The 14,119-nt window shown below is 47.1% G+C and overlaps 1 protein-coding gene across 10 annotated transcripts in view; it reads right to left on the bottom strand.

Annotated features, from left to right (window-relative positions):
* Window positions 1-13,118, bottom strand: part of TBC1D8 (TBC1 domain family member 8) — a 112,907-nt gene extending 99,789 nt beyond the window's left edge. For 3 of the 10 annotated variants that reach the window (XM_070511605.1, XM_044772986.2, XM_044772988.2), the window contains exon 1: window positions 12,794-13,102. In XM_070511605.1, the coding sequence (XP_070367706.1) occupies window positions 12,794-12,920 (127 nt within the window). In that variant the 5' untranslated portion in view covers window positions 12,921-13,102. Of the gene's footprint in view, window positions 1-12,793 lie in introns of all 10 variants that reach the window. The other 7 variants (XR_011503844.1, XM_070511604.1, XM_044772987.2 and 4 more) reach the window with 5 other exon arrangements.
* Between the last annotated feature and the right edge of the window lie 1,001 nt (window positions 13,119-14,119).

Raw genomic sequence — 14,119 nt, 5'->3', positions numbered from 1 at the left:
ATACACATCCTATCAAAGAGAAGCTTCCAGTTCCACAAGAAGCTTTCCAACTCGTTCTCTCCTCAAATCTAAATGTCGTATCTAGATGAACAAAGACAAGCAAAAAGCTGAAGGACAAACACCATCCCCTAGTGCAGACCTTGTCACTGCAAGGCCTCTGAGCAGCAGACAGCAGAACTATGGTGCTAGTAAACATCACCATCAACCTCACCCAACAGCAACTCCCAAATTAATACACCAACGTGCGGTGTGATCACTACTTGCTTGTCCTGCCTGGGAAGCTGGCTCAAGTAATTTACTTCGACTAAAGGTGGTGATACCGTGGATGCACATCTCATGTTTAACTTATCAAGTCCCATAATATGCACGGGCCAAAACACAGAGGAGAAAACACTAATTCACAGGGACTGCCCACTACTCAAGGAGCACATGCTCTGGCGTGAGCTCACCGGGGACTGGAATCTGTCAGCTCCACAGAAGCCCCACATCCCAGGAACTCTGGTAAAATGAAGAGATTACCGAGACAGGCGACCCTGCTGATTTCAAGGGTAATTTTTACCTCAAGCAATTTTTGTCCTTCATGTTGATTTTGGAACCCATCCCCACACTAAGAGGCAGCTCCGCTATACTGGGATTAAACAGTGCCCACTTCGAAACCTGAATGAGTGCCAAACTCTCCTTTACCAAAATAAATTAAGGGAAGCTACAAGTTAAAACAAAAACACGCAGGCGTGTGCAGGCACATGCACACAGACACAGAGTTTTGGGACATTAGGTTTACTAGAATCTAGTCTGTCCAGACAAATCCTTGCTGTGATTGAATCCTTGATGGATGGAAGATCGTGAGCTATATATTCTGAAAGCAATCTATAAGTCTTGCTTACATTTTACATTTATTTTTAATTATAACAGCAACATAACTGAAACCCAGACTCTACTTTAGCTCTCGCTGCTCCCATGACAGGTGAAATATCCAAATCTCTATCTCCACGCTGCTTCTGCCTTTAAAAGTGTTTCTGTCATGCAAACACTGCTTCTCAAGTGAGAAACTCCAGGAGCTCCCTCCAAACCTTCATCACTGGGCCAATCCCATTTTAAGAATGCACTACATTTCCTTATTAAAACATCCCTGTCTCAAACATTGAACCACACACTGATTTAAAACCCTGTTAAATGGACTCAGTAATTCAGAATAGTCAAACTTCTTGGTCAACCTTTGCAATTTACTGAAACAAGATCTAATCTGCATTTTCCTTCTAGAAATGAATTCTATCTTTTTAATCCTGATAACATTATTTATAACAAAAGACTATTTACATGTATGAAGTTGAGAAAATGAAGGCTGGTCAACACACTTACGAGGTCAGATCAGACTGCCACCAACATTCACCCCAGACAAGACGGTACCAGGGGCGTCCCACACACAGGCACATCAACGTGGCATCACGTGACCCCAAATGCCAAGCAAGTAACACTACCCAATTTTTAAGCTGCCAGGGTCTCCTCGAAGAATTTCTTTTGCCAGGTAAAATAATCACGTCCAGCGCTAAGCAACATCCTTGGGCTCCATTTATCAGGTAATTCTTTTGGTGGTCAGCTACAGATTCTTTGAGGCAATTTTCTTTTCAGTACTGAGTACTTAACCTCATTTCCAAAACAAAATTCCTCGGGAAATGGCTCCTGAGGTCCCCCTCACCTAGATGCTGTACCCATATCCCTGACCTATTCAAATCCCACCCATGCCCATCTCAAGGCCCAGCAGCTCCTCCCAAAGTCCACAATACCTTTAGATCCAGCATTCAAGAGACACTCTATCTGCTGACAGACAATGAATTTGTAACCAAAAAAGCCCCAAAAGAAGTGAATCTCACCTTAACAGAGCTGCCCTCACATCACACATACTTCTTCACGACTCACCCAGTCTGCAGCCACTCCTACACCACACCTACCTGGGCCCAAACTGCTCTCGCTGAGGTCACCAATGTCATACTAGCCTTTTCCATACTATACTGCAGAGACCTCTCCTCCCTCCCTCCTTCTTGAATACACTTTTTTCTTGGCTTCTGGGAAAATACACTCTGCTGATTTCTTCCTGTTCTGCTGATTGCTCCTCATTCCCTCGGTGGTTTCCTCCTCTACAGGCCTTACCAGACAGCTCACAGGCACACCAAATTTAACTTGTCCAAAACAGCTTCTCAGAGGCCACAGGGCTTTTGCACATGCTGTTTCCACTGCTCAGAAGGCTCTTTCTCCCACTTTTTACCAGGCTAACACATCCCACATACCTTGCAGCTCTCAGCTGAGATCACAGGTCCTCAGAGAAACATTCCCTGATACCCCAACCTAAATGCTTCCCTGTTATTCCCTCTCACATCCCCCTGCACCTCCCACCACTTATAATTCTGTATTTTGTGGTTTCACATTGCCCCACCACTACCACTAGCACCTCCACCCCTCTAGACTGTAACATGAGAACACAGGCCCTGGCACCTGGTATTGAATGAAATGTTCTTTCAGCTTTTCTTCTTCTTTAAATAAAATGGATTTTGCCAAAGTATCTGGATATAACAGTTCAAAGTATAAATGCTTCCACAAAGCAACAACTTTTTGTTATTATTATACAGTCATGAGTCACTTAACAATGGGGATCCGTTCTAAGAAACGCATCGTTAGCCAACTTCGTCGTTGTGTGATCGTACAATGCACTTGCACAAACCTGGATGGTACAGCCCACTACACACCTTGGCTCGATGGCACTAATCTTATGGACCACCGTCGTCTATGCGGTCCATCACTGACTGAAACGTCGCTATGTGGCGCCTGACGGTAACTATTAACTGCTTTGCAGGTTAAGAAACCGAGGCCCAAGAAAGAACGGCTTACAATCACGATATCACATCTCTGAGGCTAGAGGAGAGACAAAAATCATTAGCTTGTAACTCTAAACTGACTTTCTCTCTAGAGAAAAAAAAAAATCCAGAATAGGTATCTTTTCAGTTCAAATAAAAGTACCTGCCTAGATTAGATGCATTTCTGAAAATAGTTTCCTAAGCCTCTGTGAAACTGACACACCCCACACATGCTAGATATTTCAAAGACTAAATATAGTTTCCCGAGAGGACAAATATCTGAAGCACGGGCGGTGCGAGAGCCACCATGGCTGAGGCAATAAGGCAACATGGCTTCAGTGCCCCTCCAGATCCCACCACCCATGCTCAGCTGGTCACCAAAAGACACCAAGCTCTCCGAGACTTCAGACCGTCTATGTTTTATCAAAATGATAAGCGCATGGAAGGATGCACATATTCTACAAGGCTCGTGAGAAACACGAGTGCCCTCGGCCCTCCCTACTCCCACTTCCCAGCTCCCCAAGGGCAACCACTTCCAATTCTTAAGTGACTCTCCTTGCATTTACCTTCACGGTTCCAAAGAACATGTTTGTATTACCACTTCTTGAATTTTCGTTTAGGCATTGGCTGTCCACTTTCGCAAGTGGGAGATTTAGCTCCCTTTCATTGACCAACACCACCACCTACCACTGACGCTTCACTTAGGCAACAATTTTGGTTAGATCACTAATCAATATTCACATTATCATAACTATGTAAACATTATTGAGAGCTGAGCTTCATAGTAACACTATGAAACCTTTCCTAACCTACACAACTTTTTATTTTCTCTGGAGTTAACAACTATCCCAGAATCTTGGGCTTATTTAGCTTTCTACATATCAATAATTTACCCACAAATTCTCCCCTCGTGGGCAGATCTTCCTTCAATATGTGCAAGCATGCCGGGTGCTCCGTCAATTTCTCCTCTCCAGGAGCTGTCCTGGAGCCTTCTGCACTGCTCCAACCTGGACTGACAGGTCTCCCAGCCGTCAACTCGGGATCTCCCTTCACCACCATCCTAGAGATTCCCTTTTAAGGATTTCTTCTTAAACAAGTAACAAAAAGCACAACTTATTAAAGAAAAAGACTGGTCAATTTGACTACATGAAAATTAAGAAGGTTGGTTCTTCCAAAGGCCCATAACAGAAATAAGAAGCCAAGCCAGAGAGTTGTTTTTTAATACATATAATTGAAAAAAGGATACAAAACACATAGATACATGTGCATGCACTTGCACACACAGCTCCTAAAATAAGGAAAAGACAGACAATCCAATAGAAAATTGGGCAAAAGACACAAACATTTCTCAAAAGGCAAAACAAATACTTTCTAAACACATAAAAAGAGTCTCACCCCCATGACTTATAACGGAAAATAGCATCTCAGTGGTTCTGAGATACTATTTTAATACCTACTAGATTGGCAAAAAGTAACATCTCTGACAATACCAACTATTGGCAAGTATGTGCCACTATGGGAATTTTTACACACTGCTGCCAGAACTGTAAACTGGCAGAATCACTTTGGAAAGCAATTTGGACTTATCCAGAAAAGTTGACAATGCACATCCCTGTGACCCAGTATTAGAGCTGTTCACAAACGTCCCAGTTTTTCTCTCCTTCCAGGCATATAGTAGGATGACACTTTCCCATATCTTCGAGGTTACGCAGAGCCGTGGATTTGCTGTGGCCAATGTAATGTGAATAGACAGGACTGGTGTCACTTCCAGGTGGAAGCTCTAAAAGCCAGCATGAGATTCACCGGATTGATTCCCCCCTTACCCTGGTGGTCATGGGAGCAATAGGAATGGAGCCTTTAGCAGCCTGTATCTGAGTGCCTACAACGAGAAGAGACCCCTGAGGGCCCACACTGGATATACAGCAGGAAGGAGAAATAAATTAATGTAACATGAGTTCACTAAGACGTTTTGAGTGTTTGTTACTGCAGCATAACCTAGCCCATCTTGGCTGATACACTCAACAAGGCCATTCATAGGTGTATTCTCCAGAGAAACTTTTACACGTGTGACCATTATACAAGAATGTTCACAGCAGCATTGTTTGCAATAGCAAAAAGAACAACAACTAGAAACCCAAATGTCCACTGACAGGAGAATGATTAAATAAATAACAGTGTATTCATTCAAAGATTACTACACATCAACAGAAATGAATGAACAGGGCTACATACATCACCATGATTCAATGCTAAAGAAACATAACTACATATACAAAGATAGATAAATAGATAACTATAAATATAACTGGAGGGGCAGAAAAACAAGCTATAGAAAAATACACAAAGTATGATTTCCCTTTGTATAAAGTTATAAAAAGATACAAAACCAAACAATGTATTGATTGGGGATATATATAAATGTGTTAAAACTAAAAATAAAATCAAGGCAGTATTAACATATAATTCAGGATAGTAACGCCCACAAGGGAGGGAGGGGATGTAATGAGGAAAATAGACAAGCGGTCTCCAGGCACTGGAAATATTCTATCTTTTAGTAACAGGTGGTGGGTACTATTGTACTTTACATTTCCATTATATACTCCTATGTACATGAAAGATTTCATATTTAAGAACTTCAGGCAAACTACCATCATATTTATTATTTTTGAATGTCCATTCTCTATTAGTAACTATTTATTTATTCAGAATAAAACCAATCACAAAATACGGTACATTTCCCTAAGGAGATCTTATTAGGGGCTGTTTTGTTGTTGATTTTTCTTTCTTTTCTAAATTAAAAAAAAACAGGAAACAAAAATAATAAAACCTGGTAGAACAAGAGACCCACCAAATGTTCAAGAACATTAATGACTCAAGTTCACAGAGCTGTATTAGATGGCTGGTGATGCACTGGGGAGATCATTCCGGGTCTGTATGGGATCACTCACATAAAGGTTACCAACGGGTGGTTTTAACAGCTGGGCTGGCACAGCTAACAAACTACCACTAATCCTCACAAGCGAGAAGGGCAGTCGTGAGAAACAGCAATAACAATACCCTGTATTATTCTGGTTTTCTGCGTAATTTCCATTTCCGGGGACAATATAAAACATTTCTCGACCTCAAAAGCTCACCCTAGGGGGCCGGCCCCATGGCCAAGTAGTTGGGTTCACGCACTCCGCTGCGGCGGTGCGAGGTTTCACCGGTTCTGATCCTGGGCACAGACATGGCATGGCTCATTAAGCCATGCTGGGGCGGCATCCCACATGCCACAACTAGAAGGACCGACAACTAAAAATATACAACTATGTACCAGGGGGACTTTGAGGAGAAAAAGGAAAAAATAAAATCTTTAAAAAAAAAAAAGCTCACATCTATCAATTCTACTTGGACATCCATGCATTCACTAGATATTTATCAAGCATGCTCCAGTGAAACTGTTCCAGCGCTGGAGCACAGTGGTGAGGGATGCAGATCTGGGACCTCCCTTCTGGAGCTCAGGGTCTCTTCACTTGAAACAGATAAAGCCACAAAGAGCCACATCATGGGGCTGGCCTGGTGGCGCAGTGGCTAAGTTCACACCTTCCACTTCTCGGCGGCCCGGAGTTCACCGGTTCAGATCCCGGGTGTGGACACGGCACCGCTTGGCAAAAGTGACGCTGTGGTAGGCGTCCCACGTATAAAGTAGAGGAAGATGGGCATGGATGTTAGCTCACAGCCAGTCTTTCTCAGCAAAAAGAGGAGGATTGGCAGTAGTTAGCTCAGGGCTAGTCTTCCTCAAAAAAACAAAAAAGAGCCACATCATGACAAACAGTGGTGAGTGCTATAAAGGAAAAGTAGAGAACGTACCAGAGGATCAGGGGAGGGGTCAGGTCCAACATCTCCAGGCAGTGGAAGGCAGGCTGGGCCCTGAAGGGTGAGCAAAATTAAGTGGGCAGAGAGGGCAGCGTGCCTGACACACTAAAAGGTCTGTGCTTAAGAGCAGAAGGTAAAGCAGAAGCAGCCTGAGAGCTGGTAGAGGGATAGCTCACGCAACGCCCAGGAACTGTTAAAACATGCTCAGGGCTGCTTTTCAACACAATTGATTAATGTTTAAAAAAATAGGGGGGGACATCTGTGCTGGAAATATGATCAGATTTACTACTTTCATTTTAAATAAATTCCTCCTTTATCCAATGCTGCCAGAATGTGGAGTCAGGTCATAAAATCCTATCCCTTCACAGCTAGTAAACGAATTCTTTAAAAGCTACAAGCCTCAATCATTTTCAGCTCCACCTAAGAGTCTCAATTAGGCTGAAATAGCTGGCCTCCACGCCCCCACCACCACCAGCACATTTGTACCTCATATTATTTCCCGGAGTGACACAGACCTGCCTGGTTTGATTATCTAATTACAAATACATTGCCCTTATTATGCTCTCATTAAATGCAACTGTTGGAAACCCCAAAGCTTTTATTAATGGCTTATCAGCCCTTAAACATGTATCAGCTATTTTACCTAGATAAATCTTCCAATTTATGCTTCTGAAGTCAAAGTACTTCCTTTATTTGTGGTTTCTTCCTTATTGTACTTTTGGAAAACAAGACCAAAGTATGTAAGACTCTAGAGCCTGTATCTGAGAAGTCCACACAACGCAACGGCTGCCCTGCCCTGATCCTTCCCTCTCAAGGATACTGGAGGAGATGAAATCCACCAGCAAATTCGGCCACCTCAGCAGGACTCTAGCCCATGTCAGATGAGGTAGCCAAGAAAGGCAACACCCATGCTGGGCTTCACCACTTTCCAAACTTCCAACAGAGTCATTCTGAGCAAGACTAGTGACCCCATAGGAATCATTGGTGTCAGGTTCATCTCCCCTAGTCTTTGAGACACTGTTCCAAAGGTAGCAGATGATTCACTCTGGGCACAGCCACCCACACGCAATGCATGGAACACCAAGATGAAGTTCCCTGTATTTACCAGGACTTAACGTGGGCAAAGAAGCCCAGTACCCAAATCCTGCTAGCACAAGTTGGATTTAAATATTAATCTTCTAATTATACTTATTAAATACTGCACTAATAGATAAATGTTTCTTTTTTAGGGCTGGCCCCATGGCCGAGTGGTTAAGTTCGCGAGTCCGCTGCAGGCAGCCCAGTGTTTCGTTGGTTCGAATCCCTGGCGCGGACATGGCACTGCTCATCAAACCACGCTGAGGCAGCGTCCCACATGCCACAACTAGAAGGACCCACAACAAAGAATATACAACTATGTACTGGGGGGCTTTGGGGAGAAAAAGGAAAAAAATAAAATCTTCAAAAAAAAATAAATGTTTCTTTTTTTAAAGATTGGCACCTGAGCTAACAGCTGTTGCCAATCTCTTTTTTTTTTTTTCTGCTTTTTCTCCCCAAATGCCCCCAGTACATAGTTGTATATTTTAGTTGTGGGCCCTATCTAGTTATGGCATGTGGGACACCGCCTCACCGTGGCCTGACGAGTGGTGCCATGTCCGCGCCCAGGATCCCAACAAGCAAAACCCCGGGCTGCCGAAGCGGAGCACACAAACTTAACCACTCGGCCACAGGGCCGGCCCCTAGATAAATGTTTCTTATATCCTTCATTACAGCACAAACTTCTTTACACACTTTTATTCTATGAAACCATCTTGTTATTCAACTTTTTAAATGTTACTTTGCTCTTCTTTTTTTCAAACCTACCAGGTGGCAAGCACAACTAAGCCCCTGATGTACGGTTTATTTTTATTTATTTTTTTCTTTAAAGATTGGCACCTGACCTAACATCTGTTGCCAGTCGTTTTTTTGTTTTTTCCTTTCTTCTCCCCAAATCCCCCCAGTACACAGTTGTATATTCTAGTTGTGGGTCCTTCTTGTTCTCCTGTTTGGGCCACCTCCTCAGCATGGTTTGATGAATGGTGCCATGTCCGCGCCCAGGATCCGAACCAGTGAAACCCTGGGCCGCCGAAGTGGAGCGCATGAACTTAACCACTCGGCCACGGGGCCAGCCCCTGTACTCTGTTTATTTTCATTCTAACCCTCATTTTAATTGGAACCCTTGTGCATTACTGGTAGGAATGTAAAATGGTACAGCCACGGTGGAAAACAGTTTCCAATCCTCTAAAGTAAGATTCATTATTGTCCCTGTCTTAAGGCCGGGTTATAACTAAGGCTCAAAGAAACTGAATAAACTAGCTCCAGGCCTCTCAGGCCAGATTCGTAACTAACAGACTTATCTTGACTCCAAAGCCCATATTTTCCACTACACTATACTTCCTCCGTGACGCTAACTTTAGGAAATCAGTTAGCCCATATTACTACCAATGCAATGACAGAACAGCGGCTGAGGAGGAACTTTCTGAAAAGTAGAAAACACCAATATCTTATTCAAATAACAACATTTTAACTGCCATCCTCTTTGGGAAAAGAATTGCAAGATTATGCAGGAACGCATGTTAAAAAAAAATGACGGGGGCGGGGGGGGGGGGAATAAAATCCCTCAGGGGGCACTTCTGGGTGGTGATATTGGGTCTTTAAAGTTATGCTTATGCTGCTCATTTTAAGTACTTCAGAGCACTGGGGGAGGGGGCAGTGATGCTGTCTGTTCTCCGTCCACTGCCTCCCCACGGCCCACTCTTTGTTCTCCCAGAGCTGACTGAGCTCTTGCAAGAAATATTCCCACGGGCCGGAGACTGTACCCAAGTGAACACTGTATAACTACTTCCTCCCTTCCAGGGCAGCAGAATCACTTCTGTCAAGGGAGCTTTTGGAAACATCTTATAATACTATATTCAGCCACACCATGTTCTAACTGGAGGAAAAGGTCACTGCCTCCCGCTACCGCCCCCCGAGCCCAGGACTTCTTTCTCCAGACAGGTCCCAGGCGGTGGTAATGGAGGCCACTCGAGAAGCTGGTGCCCCATCCTCTACAACCAAAGACAGAAGGAGGAGGTCTCTGTTGCCCACCCACTCCCTCCAGCTTTCCACAGTGGTCAGACTGACAGGTAAACAGGAAGCCAAGGAGAGAGAAGGGATGTTCCTGTTTCCTATCATCAGCTCAGCCTCAGTCAGAAAAGCTGGACCTCCACTCCCACCCAACTTTTAAGAAAAAAGCAGGATCCATCATTCATGCATATATTCATCCATCTATTCATCCTACAAATGTTTACTGAGCATATACTGTGTGCTAGGCGCCATCATAGTAAAACATCTGCTACCCTCATAGAACAGATAATTTAGTAGGGAGAAACAACGAACAAGATAAATAAGTATATCATATATTTGCAAATGAAAAAGAATTACAGAAAAAATAAAATTGGAGATGTGTATAGGGAATACGTGTGTGTGTGTGTGTGTATAACTAGGAGGACAAGTTATAACCCTCAATGAAACAAAACCTTCTATTTCTGAGGGTGGGCAATTTTTAAACATGTCAGATTACTTTAAATGCCAATGGAGACCTCATATGTTTAAGCTCTTACTGTCTCCACAAATTCAGCATCAAAATAAAAGAAAAGAGACACTTCTTCATTAGTGCTCCCTTACATTTTATTTCCAACCCCTCTTAACCATCTCTACTTGCCTCTCTTCAAAGAAAAGCCTAGAACCAGTCAGAATGCACATCATGTTAGCCCCCACTGTTTTCATAGGTAAACTAAGTTTTAAATCTTTAAAATAAATTGCTAAAAATTTACCAAACTAGAATTCTGCATTTTCTGAAAACTGCCACCAACATGGAACTGCCCTTGGTGTCGCATCAGTCTTGATTTCCCAATGTTCGTTAAGTGGCGCCATTAAGACCAGCCCATCGGTGGATGTGGTAACTCGGGGTTGCTCAATCGGCACAGCCATGTCATTTGCTTCCCAGCTAAATGTCCAAAGGTAAAGTATCCAGCTGCCAAGATGTCATCCTCTCACAATCAACGGGAGGTTCTGAATCTCCAAAAAATAAAGCAAAGTGTCACGTGCCTTTTTGTGAGGTATTTCCCTCCCTTTTTTTGGCTGATCTTACTGCCTTCAAGAATAAGAAAATTGCGGACATCCACTGTAAACTCAAACCAAAGTCAACACCAAGGAAGGCCAAATCCACAGATACAATGACATCAGACCAAGTGGATCTGGGAATGCAACAGGAGGGGGACGGCATCATTTTGAGTGCATCACAGAGAGACCCTGGACAACTAGCCAGGCTCTCCAGAAGGGAAGCTGGCCTGAATCTCTATCAGGCAGCCCATCAGAGGGTTTGCCTTCCTTGTCTGGACTCATCTCCCCTGCTAGACGGTGAATAACCTGAAGTCTTTCCCAAAGCAGCACAAGAGCATCTCACACAGTCAGCGTGCAGTGAACTAAGAGAGTGAAAGCACTTGCTGGACAAACGCCCCTATGTTTCCCATTTCACACATCTTCAAGCCCTGCCCTTACCCTCTAGTAAATGAGACCATTTATAGGCCAGGTGCCGTGCTTGACGCACCAAAAACTAAGATACACTGCCCGCAAAGGACTGGGGGGGACAAATCCTGCCTCTGGCCTCTTTGCCTCTGATGGGCCTCACAGGGCACCACCAACCTCCATTTCCCAAGAGCTCCGAGATGAAGCGCCACCCTGCTGCTCAGGGGCCCACCAAGGCCCCTATGGCCTCCTGCCTCCTACACTAACTCCCTCCCTCAGAGTTTAAAACAGCTCCCAGAGAAGACCCGCCTGCTGCCCAACTTGTCCCCACTGCTCACCACGACCCTAGGTCACCCCAGTAGCCCTTTCATCCAGACTCCTCAACTACCCCATCACTCCTCCATCCAGAACCCCACCAACTCCTACCCACTCCTTCAGGCTCAGTGAAGTCTGAGCTCCCTAACAAATCCAACTGCCAGCTTCTCGCTTTCTGAGTCTGAAGTAGAGGAACGGTAACTTTGCACTTGACTCCGCTGTCTCAGGGTGTATTGATCACATTTCCCCAGAAGACTTTACTCCACAAGGCTTCCCCCAGAAAAAGCAGTCACCAACAACAAGCCCAGGGACCAAGCTTGGTCCCTTGACCTCTCTCTCTCTGACCCTGGTCTCCTCCTTGGTGTATGGAGGGATGTGATGGGAAGATCTAAAGTCCCTCTTATTTCATATTCCAAATTCTGAAAATTCCATATAGGTTCCCTAGATACAAGTGAAAAAGGCTAATAAACTGTTCCTCCCTTGAGCCGTTTAAACAAGGGTCCCAGCTAATGCAAGCTGGTCTCAGTGTTTTCAAATGCTTGATTTTCTAAGAGCTTTGGATGATAACTTTTAGAAAAAATGCTTTGTTTTTCATACATTTTACAAGCCTGAGTTTTTCACTCCTATCATTCCTTGGAAGAAACTGAAGGGGCTGAGGGAACAGACCTGCTCAATTTTGCTATTAAGATCATGAGCTCGGGATTCGCACTGCCTCGGTTTCTCCTCCGGACGTGGACGCGGCCCCCGACCCGCCATGCCCACGCGCCCGAGGGTCCCGGATAGCCAGGGCCTCCCGAGCTGCGCCCCGCCGTGGGCCGGCCGTGTGTCCTCAGCTGACACACCACCTGGAGCCTCGGGCGCGTCCAGATGGCCGGGCCGGCCGGGGCGCAGCCCGCTGTCACCTGGCCCCGCACCGCGGCCCGCGCTCCTCGGGTCACGCTCCAGCCCGGGCTTCTCCTCCGATTCCGAGCCAACTCTGGCCTCCAGGCGGCCCCTGCGCCAGGCGGCGAAGGCACCTGCCTCGCCCGGGAAAATGCACGAGCCCGCAAGTCCCTCTGCCACAGCCCGACGGGGGCTGGCGACAGGAATGCAGCGGAAAGGAAAACAAGCCGCGGCAGGGCCGGCCGGCCCGGCGGCTCCCCGAAACCGCCACCTGCGAGCAGCCGCGCGCTAGGGGCCGCGGGCCCGGCGGGGAGCGAGGTCTGGGGCCGGGCCGCCGCGCCCGCCCGCCCCCCGGCGCCCCTTACCCGTGAAGCGGCCGCCCCCCTCGCCGTGCCCGCGGCGCCGCTGCAGGATGAAGTAGCAGCTGCTCTTCTGAGTCACCCAGAGCTTCAAGGCGTTCTTCAGCAGCACCTCCTCGGGCTTGAGCCACATCGCAGCGGTCCGGCCGCGCCCGCGGGCCCCGGCTCACATCGCCCCGGCCGCCGGCCGCGCCGGGCCAAGCCCGCTCGGAAGGAGGCGGCGGCGGCGGCGGGGACCGCAGCCAGCGGATCCCTACGCGCGGAGTCCGGGAGCGCGGCGAGCGCTGCTCGCCCCTCGCAGCCCGCGCGGCCCGTGCGCCGGCCCCGCCCCGGGCCCGCCCCCGAGCCCGGCCAGGCCCCGCCCCCGGCCCCGCCCCCGCCCGCTCCCGCGGCGCCGCCCGCGTTTCCGAGTCCAGCCGGCCGGCGCACAGTTCCGGAGCCGAGGGAGGAAGTCCAGTCCCTGCCGCCAGGGTCCCGCTCGGCGCCCCGCGGCGCTCCCCGCCCCTCCTCCGCCCCTCCTGGGGGCCGCTCGGACGGCGCAGTCGTCTCCCCGCCCCCCTCCTCCTGAGAGGAGGAGGGGACCGGGAAAGAGGCGTCGCGTTCTCTCTCACAGCTGCGGGTCGCCCCACCTGGGGCACTTGTCTTTGGGGGATGGAATGCTCGCTAGAAAACCTAGGTGTGTTTGGAATAACGTAGCATTTAAAATAACAAGAAGCATCTTTACAAATAACAAGAAAATAGCATTCAGTATTAAAATAATTATTTTCCAACTTTTTAGATGCTAAGCACACGTTTTTTATATTCTCACCAGGGATCCAACGGAGCTGCTGAAGGGGCAGCGATGTCGTAGGCCCCTGAGACGAGGATGAGACCATCGCAGTCCTGGGCGCCCCTCGTGGGCACAGATGTCGGTGTTAGGGCCCCCGCGGGTCTCCTCCGCAGGAGTGACCCGTCACGTTTGTTCTGAACGAATGAAAAGCTGGGAAGTATGGAGTAGGTCCTAGTAAAGAAAAGCTATAGGGAATGTGGAGGTAGGGTTTAGTGAGTATTTCCTCAAAGCTCTGGTAGAAATAGACGCCTGGTGGCTGGCCTTGAACAGGCTGGGGGCCTCCAAGGAGCCCTCAGGGAGGCAGTTACATCCAACACCCTAACAAAGGAGAGGAAAAGAAAAACCCCCTCAAAATGTCCCTCGGGTTTGACAAAGGGATCCCGGACAAAATGTGACTGTTAATTACGACAGAACTGAAAAGCAGAAGTAAAGTAAATCCCCCCAGGACGCCTGGGAACTGGGTGAACCCTCTTCCCTGGAAGCCAAGGAACCAACTGTTTGCA

This window comes from Equus asinus, chromosome 6 (assembly GCF_041296235.1).
Source record: "Equus asinus isolate D_3611 breed Donkey chromosome 6, EquAss-T2T_v2, whole genome shotgun sequence".
Classification (NCBI taxonomy): Eukaryota; Metazoa; Chordata; class Mammalia; order Perissodactyla; family Equidae; genus Equus; species Equus asinus.
This window is presented reverse-complemented; position numbering and strand designations above follow the sequence as displayed.